The 8,196-nt window shown below is 39.8% G+C and overlaps 1 protein-coding gene across 1 annotated transcript; it reads left to right on the top strand.

The window, feature by feature from the left end:
• The first annotated feature begins 5,137 nt into the window (after positions 1 to 5,137).
• Positions 5,138 to 6,281, top strand: LOC118749135. Its single transcript, XM_036483903.1, has 3 exons — positions 5,138 to 5,182; positions 5,829 to 6,014; positions 6,075 to 6,281. Exons 1-3 carry the CDS (start codon positions 5,138 to 5,140, stop codon positions 6,279 to 6,281), a joined length of 438 nt encoding a protein of 145 aa, XP_036339796.1.
• Positions 6,282 to 8,196: the final 1,915 nt, after the last annotated feature.

The following is an 8,196-nucleotide window of genomic DNA, read 5'->3' as shown; positions in this document are numbered from 1 at the left end:
AGCACATTGGGGGGTGCCGTGTTCCAAATCTTGGATGGAGAAGACAATCGTTCCCCAAGGTGCATCAGTCTGCTATTCATGATATGCGGGCAGTCACACAGAATGTGCTCTAAGGTTTCCTCCGCCAGCCAACAGAACCTGCAGTCCGTTTCTACAGAAAGCCCCATTTTGTTCAGATGGTACCTTAACTTGCAGTGTCTTGTCAGGTAGCCTGTAATAGTCCTAAGACCCTCCCGGCTGAGTTAACGGAGTCTTTCTGAGTCCCCCCTGGAAGGAGTTATGAATTTTTCCTTTTTGGTTGTTGTTGTTTCCGACAGGGTGGGTGTATGATGTATTTTGGAACGAATTTCCGTTTGAGCTATTGTGTATTATTGTATCTGTGGCTGTTGGTTTTTTGTATATTTCGAACTTTATCTTGTTCGTGTTATCGTTTATTTTAATTGTTAAATCCAGATAGTTAATCTTTCTTTCCTCTTCCGTTTCCATGGTGAACTTTATATTCTGGTGTTGTTTGTTGAGATAGTCTAGTATCTGTTTCTCTTTGTTTCCCTCTATTAGACATATTACATCATCGATATATCTCGCGTAGAATTTTACTCCTAGATTGGTCGATAGGTTTTCCATGTATTTCTCCTCCAGTGTTTGCATGAAACCACCCACAGCAACACAAAAATGCAGCACTTAGACAACTAATAAGGAGGCTTGAAAGGACCCCTCTAACAGAAGAAGACTACAAGAAGGAACTGGATACAATATATGCCATTGCGGAAAATAACGGATATAGGTGAGGCCTGGTTGAGAAGTTAAGAATAGACACAAAATCGAAAAAGACTAGCAAAGAGGAAAACAATAAAAAAACTTGGGCAGTTCTAACTTACACAGGAAAGACATCTTATAAACTTGCCAAATTCTTTCATAAGTACGACATTCGGACATCATTTAAAACAATGAACACAGTGGGAAGTATATTGAAAGAGAAAATAAGCGAGGAAGACCCGCTAGATAAACAGGGTGTTTACAAGTTAACCTGCGAGTGCCGACACAGCTACATAGGACAAACACGGCGAAATATAAGAATAAGGTATCGAGAACACATAAGGGATTATAATAAGAAAAAACGAAAACCAGAGGCTGCAAGAGAATCGAACTTCGCGAATCACATGATCAAAAATAAATGCACATCAATGAAGATTGGACAAACAACAGAACTTCTCCGTGTACAACATAAAGGAGAAAGATTGAATATATTAGAAAATATGGAAATATATAAACAGAAGACCTTCAAAGGACAGATAATAAATGAGCAAATAAATACTGTATCGGACGTACTGTTTGAACCTCCAAAACTACTGTACGAGAAGAAAAATTACAACAACAAAATATTAAGGACAGACATAGAGGGAATACACCAACTGCAAAAACAAAAAAGGTAAACATCACGGACTTCTACCTGACGTCAAAAACGAGCCAAAACAATTCATCTAACTATTGAGCATCGCAAACACTGCAAAACTAAAAAGACGTACCTAACAAAAGAAAGAGGTAGTTAACAAGGAGTATAAATACGAGCAACCAACAAAAATTATGCAGAACGAAAAATGACACTGAAGATGGCACAACGCCGAAACCGGTTTATCTCCAAACCAAATTTGACAAGGAATGACGGAAATTCGTTCCAAAATACAGTTATGAATTTCTTTGATTGTCTCATTCCCTTTGACTTACGCCAGTGGGCAGCAATCTGACATTCCTCCCAACTCCTAAGTAGTTCTGCAGTGTATCCTGTAGATGTACCACAGAAAGGCTCGGGACCATGCATTCGCGTTTGGGCCCCACGTTTTGCGAGATAGTCAGCCATTTCGTTGCCTTCAAATCCTTCATGCCCAGGGACCCACCACAGCGTAACTCTATTATGGGCTTATAGGCCCTTCATTCTGACCCTCGACAAGGCCAAGGATACTGTGCACTGGAGTGATTGATGGCTCCGGAAAGTACCCAAAGTAGACACTGGGTTTGGGCACGTCAGTGACATTCATTGCCACAATTTCCGCGCCCTTCCAAGGTTTCAGGGTTTGGGATACCATGCGCAGCCACTCCAGCGTTTCAGCGTCTCCGCAGCCAATTGACATCCATCCCGGACGGAAGGTGCAACCACCTCATGCATGTCGCCTCACCACCTCCAGGATGGCCGCCTGAATGGCCTGTAGTTGGTCTAAGGACCAAAGCGATTTAGGGTACCCTTTAGGGAGTAACCCTAACCTAACCCCATTACCAATGTCCGTCTGACAGGTCGGCGCCTTTGTGACATCGGCAAAAGTTGCCTTGACACTAGGTTCCTTTGGTCTCATATGGGCCCTTTTGTTAGCTGGACCTGGTTTCCGTTTGGGAGAGTTCACCACCGGGGAAGATGTCAGGTTCACCGATCGGTTCCTCTTAAGCTTTGTGCCAGCCAGCAAAGCCAGTTCGGCCTTTCCTTTTGCCATCGGAATACTGTCTAGCCGTTTGGCATCGCTTTCGCTGACACCTCTGGAGAGGTAGAATTTGTAGCGCTTTTTACCTGCTCCAGAGAGTTTTCTTTTAGGAGTACTAGCTTCCTCCTGCTGTGACGTTAAGAGCGCCTCCTCCTCGTCTGTGGGTATTTGGATGTCGTTGCCATTTGAACCAGAGCCCATGTTGACAATATCGACATCCATGGCCACCGGGTTGCTGAGAAGGCCGTTTGGATCAAAGTCCATTTCGCCTACTACAGCATCCCGAGAGGGTTGAGGGCCTTGGCCGTCTGGATTTGCACCCAGTTCGTCCGCTGCGATCGCCATTGTCGGAGGGCCACTGTTAGAGGGCACAGAGATTTTATTGTTTTTTTATTTTTTATTTGTGTTTCTTCCATAGAATCCCACGAGTAAGGGGGAAGAGAGAGGTCATCCGAGGCAGAGCCCCGGTACCCCGGAAAGACTAAATAAAACCAGACGGCGCCACGTGACTGGAGTACAACGTAAAAAGCCACACTAACGTAGTGCCATTCAGTCCGCAGGCACGGTCTGATTAACACCTGGACTTACGGATTTTATCGAGTTGTTCTCTCTAGATCCGCCATATTCAGTAAAAGCAGGGGCACCTCTCGCAGGCTGTGACTCTTCGCCACGTATGGTCGGTCTTGAGCCATCGACAGCCCGTGATCCAGAGCACTGCATCACGTGTGATAACAGCACCAAGAACCTTGACCCCCTCACCTTTCTTAACAACGCCCCTAAGCTGGCATAAGTCCGTCTTGTCATCAGTCAGTCATTTCAAAGTCCTCCGTCATCGAGTATCCACTTCCCCTGCGTTGCCCAAGCGCAACACCCATACCAAAATCCTGTGCTCAGCACTTCATACTCAATTATCCTCAGCCATCAACAAACTCCTGCATTCAGCTTATCATATTTTTTCTAACTCTTTATTGACAATCTCAACTTATCTACTATTTTTAACACCATGAAGATTTCTTTCTATCACCCTAATGCTAACAAATATTCATTCAATTATAGAAAAAATTCAGGTTTTTAATTTTTATCTCTTATTGCCTATTAATCCTAAGCACTACTCTCATTTTTTCACAAATACCCTAATCCCTGAACAAAAGCATTGAATCGAACATAAATCAAGATTTAATCTTATACCTTATTTCCTATAAATTCCAAATATATGATTTTCAATTTATTTTTTTCTTCCTTTTTTACCACCCTAACACATATTTCCCCTCTACTTAAATGTATCTAAATACATATTCACTAACAATGAATTATAACTATCTATTTTGCTCTCTCTGTAAAAATAAATAAGTTCCGTAATGATAACACTTTGACTTCAATAGTAATTCAGTATTACAACAACAAAAAGACCCGGTAAATATTGGTATAGTTTACGTACATACATATATCCAGCGGGCCCATATGTATATATATACATATATATGTATATGTGCATATATGTATAGTATTATATTCAAAAACAATTCATGTACTCACCTTGGCCTCCAGCGATGATGGTAGCAGGATGCTGTCGAGAACCTGTGTGGAGAGTTAGAGAGCCTACTATATATAAAGATGGCTATATATGCATACATATGTACATACATCTGCAGTCACGATACTGAGGTCTGTACCTACTGCCCTACTGTTTTTAAAGTAAAAGCACTCGCTCGTGATACCGGGCGGCGAGCGAGTCGGAAAACTACCGGAGAAAATATACATGTACATATAAGAATTGAATAATAAAAATAAAAATTAATAAAATAAAATTTAATGTGAGCTAACCAAACCTTATGATGCGTGTAACAAAAATAGTGAACCTAGCTCAGAACGTGGCCTGTGAATCGAATTCTAAAAAAAACAAAAATACTTGCATGTATACACATGTATACATATACTGCCAATTGCGAACGGTAAGGAAACCAAATATATAAGTTCATATGTCCGTCTGGCTATAGCATATATGTAAGCATACGTGTATATTTAACGAAATGCAAAAATTTTGTTTGAAATCACTTCGTTTCGGAGTGTTCAAAAAAAAGTTATTGCGCTGAACAAAACTATGCAGATTAATAAAAAAGACCTGTCCAAAGAAAAAAAACCGAAAAAAATCAGCAATTGAATTCATGCCTGTAAAGGCCAGGGATTGCAAATCCGAAGAAAAAAAGAATAACTAAAAAGTAATGCGAAAATCAAGTAATCTAAAGCAAGGTATGTAAAAGCCCTGAGTTCCCCACATACATAAACATACGAGAACTTAAACTAGGTAGGAAAAATAAGCGAACAAAAAAACTAAGCAAAAGCGATTAAGTGCAAGAACCAAAGATGATCGCGGCGCAGCAGCGGATCCGCAGCGTAGGCGCTGTGCTGGTCTGTTACGCTCCTGCTATGTATGCTGTCCCACGATGTTACGCTCTCCTCTGCTTCTCACAGCACTGCTCTCCTTGGCTTTATGCTCCTTCTCGCTTAATACTTTTTCTCAGTGGCTGTTAGTCTGCTCCGCCAAGATCTTCCAGACCAGCTGTTCGTTTGTTTAGGACTTAGCTACGGTTGCAGGTCTTCGCCCGTATATCTGTTGGCTTTAAATGTATGTATCGATGTCTGTTGATGTGTTCGGATGTGTTTGGATGTGTGTACGCGCGTGGATTGATGAAGTAGTTGGTTTACCTTTGGTGCGTCTGTCAACAGCTTTTTTTCACGCCCCGTATAGTACAAGGTACGCTTGGCGCTGTCTTCTAAGCGTTCGCGCAGTGGATGACCTTTTATGCACAAACGACCTGGGGCCTGTAACACAAAGTCTACAATTGTAACAAGTCTACAAGTTATTAGTGATTGGCTTGTAGCTACAATTTCTATAACTTTTTGTAACACAATATTATTTTATACACTTGTAGCTATCAGCGAAATATTCTACACTTGTAAATGTAGTTTCTACAAGCTTTTTTTAGATGCATTTCGACTTGCACTTTAATATACAAATTTTTAATAGCCTTGATTTACAGCCAGATTCTCTATCTCGAAACGAGCGTTCGTCTCGTCTGAACAGCCGTTTGTTCGTGTATTTGTACTACCTAACACGAATTCGCTACCCTGGCGATAACTAGTCGATAACAGCTGATTTTTATGTGACGAAAACGTAACAAATGTGAATTCTCTAACCCGAATACGACTTTAAATAAAGAAAAAAGTGTCAAATTCAAACGAAAGAGTTTTTGCTATCATGCGAGCCGCTAAAATGGATAATTCAAGCAAAAAAGACAAAAAATAATCGAAAAAACATTCGTCTTATTATAATTAATTGTTTGGTATATTTTACAGTGTTTAAAAACTTCCAGTGCTCAGTTCGATGTGCTGGTAAAAGAGCTGGAGAAAAATCCAGACTTGGCAAGATGCGCTCCAACGTTTGGTGTGAGTAAGAGCCTGGTAGAACTACAGTGGAATGAATTAACCAATAAATTAAACGCACATGGACCTCCACAAAGAACAGCTACCGAATGGAAAAAGGTAACTCCTTTTTATAAATAGTAAATTGTATCAAAAATTGAGCTTGTAATTTTGTTCCAGATTTGGGCTCATCTTAAAAGCCGCACAAAGAAGAAAATTGCGGAAAATGCGTCCAACATGCCTGTTCGGAATGCTAGAAATGCACGTCTACTTACTCGGCGTCTAGAAATTCCAATACATTTGTACTGTCTCGAAGCCTCCGCCTCTGAATTCTCTTTTCATCCAATCAAAAAACGTATTTGGGCAAAAGAGAAGGCGCGCTCCTGATGTTAACACTCGCTACAATTATAACGTGTTGTCTCTTATAGATTTACGTTCTTTGCTTATACTATTTTAAGAAATAACAAGTTTTGTGAGCATATTGCAAATATATTGAAATTTTTTAGGTCAATCCGAAATTTACACCAATTTTTATTATTTTTTCCACTTCTACAACATTTTTTGGCAAAACATCAAAAGAAAATAGTCTCTTTTAGTCACTACTTTGAAAATAGTGTTTTATTCCGAGTAGAACTAAGTACCTTTATAAAAATCAATAGACAATTTCGGAAGTTGTGATTTTTCTAAAGATTTTTCCAAAATCACTTCGATAATATTTCACAGAAAATTTGAATCAGTTGGATTCACTTTTAGGTTTCAATAGTTCGTCTAGTTGACCTTCAACTTTTTGGGCAGAGCCGCATGCGTGTTGACGTGGAATGGCCCATATAATTCCTATGTATATTGCATATCTATGTATGAGTGTTTTTTTCATCCGAAAGCATTTTATGTATAATAGATACATATAGCGCGGGAATTCTATTATAACTTTAGTATAAAACGGGATTTAGGTTATATATAAACGGGATTTTATTAAACCTGTTACTGGCAACACTGCGTCAGATATATTCAGCCCTGTTCTGCAATCCGAGTCGGAATCGTATCGGAATCGGAAGACTCGGAATTTAAATGGTGTTCCACAATCCGATCAGTACTTTTGTTTCGAAGTTAATATCGAATCCGATTGTAGAAAAAAAGGAACAAACCTCCTTTCAATTGCGTTCTGAAATGTCAAAATTCATTTGAAGAAATTAAAAAGTGAAAACTAAAATGAGTTTAATGTTTTTATTAGCTGTTTGCTCAATAATGAGCAGCAAACAAATGAAAAAGTGAGGCAAAGAATATTGCGCGATCGCAGCAATCTCATACAATTCCCGGACCCTGCGTAAGTAGTATGCAAACAACTGTTTTCTCTTTTGCTGTTTCAAAGTATAATTTTATATTTTACAACTCTCTTGCACTCCTCAAGATTTTGGGTGACTTGCAGCCTCATATACGCAAAAAGTTCCATTCCTGGGAGCAAAGCGAATGGACCAACACCGCTTTGGGAAGGAGCACCGTACCATTGCCGACGTTACCGACACAATGTTGTGTGCATGGAGTCTGTGATGTTGGTAACGATGATTAACTGGGGATTAAGTATCGAAATGGTGATCGCGATTCGTGGTTATTGGATGATGCCGGGTATGCTTTGGAACCTTTTCTGTTGAAACCGTATATAAATCCATAGCCACGGTCTATACAACACGCATTTAATCAAACAAATTTTTCGGCACGTAAAGGTGCATTTACATCAGGGGTCGGCAAAAATGAAACTGTGACTGTGTTGGTGAGAGCACGATTAGATCACAGACAAGCGTTCGTCGCTTGAATTGAATGAAAGTATGTATGTATGTTTGTTGGTTAATACGCAAGCAGTTTATATAAATTTTATAACCTGCCACATATTGACTAATTTTCACTTTTTATTTTTATTTAATTTAATTTAATTTGTACTTTTTATACTTTTCGCACATCATTATTTTACGAAATATATGTTCAGTATACATAGACAGAGTACAGCCAACTTCGATGTTGCTTCGTTGCTTGCTCAGCGACGACTAAACGAAAGAGCGTAACAAATGCGTGTGATGAGAGCTTCAATAATTGTTGTATGGCGTGCCGACCATTGATTTACATGGTATGAAGCTATATGAACTGTTGATACGCTAAAATAGAGGGACTACATGTTCCAACGCTAGGCATCATCAGTGTTACCATTTTAGCCGTTTTCCGACTAGATTTAGCCGGTTGCGATAGCAAACAGCCGGAGAAATTTCGATTTAGCCGGCAGCCGATTTGTTAGCCGTTTTGCAGAAAAAAA

This window comes from Rhagoletis pomonella, unplaced genomic scaffold (genome assembly GCF_013731165.1).
Source record: "Rhagoletis pomonella isolate Grant_MI unplaced genomic scaffold, Rhpom_1.0 Rhpom_scaffold_00014, whole genome shotgun sequence".
Lineage (NCBI taxonomy): Eukaryota > Metazoa > Arthropoda > Insecta > Diptera > Tephritidae > Rhagoletis > Rhagoletis pomonella.
The sequence above is the reverse complement of the archived record's forward strand: the minus strand, read 5'-3'. Positions and strand labels throughout refer to the sequence as shown.

Bases quoted from the DNA above. Each gene is read 5' to 3' on its own strand.
- LOC118749135 (XM_036483903.1), top strand. From the start codon at position 5,138: ATGTGTGTACGCGCGTGGATTGATGAAGTAGTTGGTTTACCTTTG. The intron at 5,183-5,828 runs GTGCGTCTGTCA...TATATTTTACAG, and splicing joins AAGTAGTTGGTTTACCTTTG to TGTTTAAAAACTTCCAGTGC. The intron at 6,015-6,074 runs GTAACTCCTTTT...ATTTTGTTCCAG, and splicing joins CAGCTACCGAATGGAAAAAG to ATTTGGGCTCATCTTAAAAG.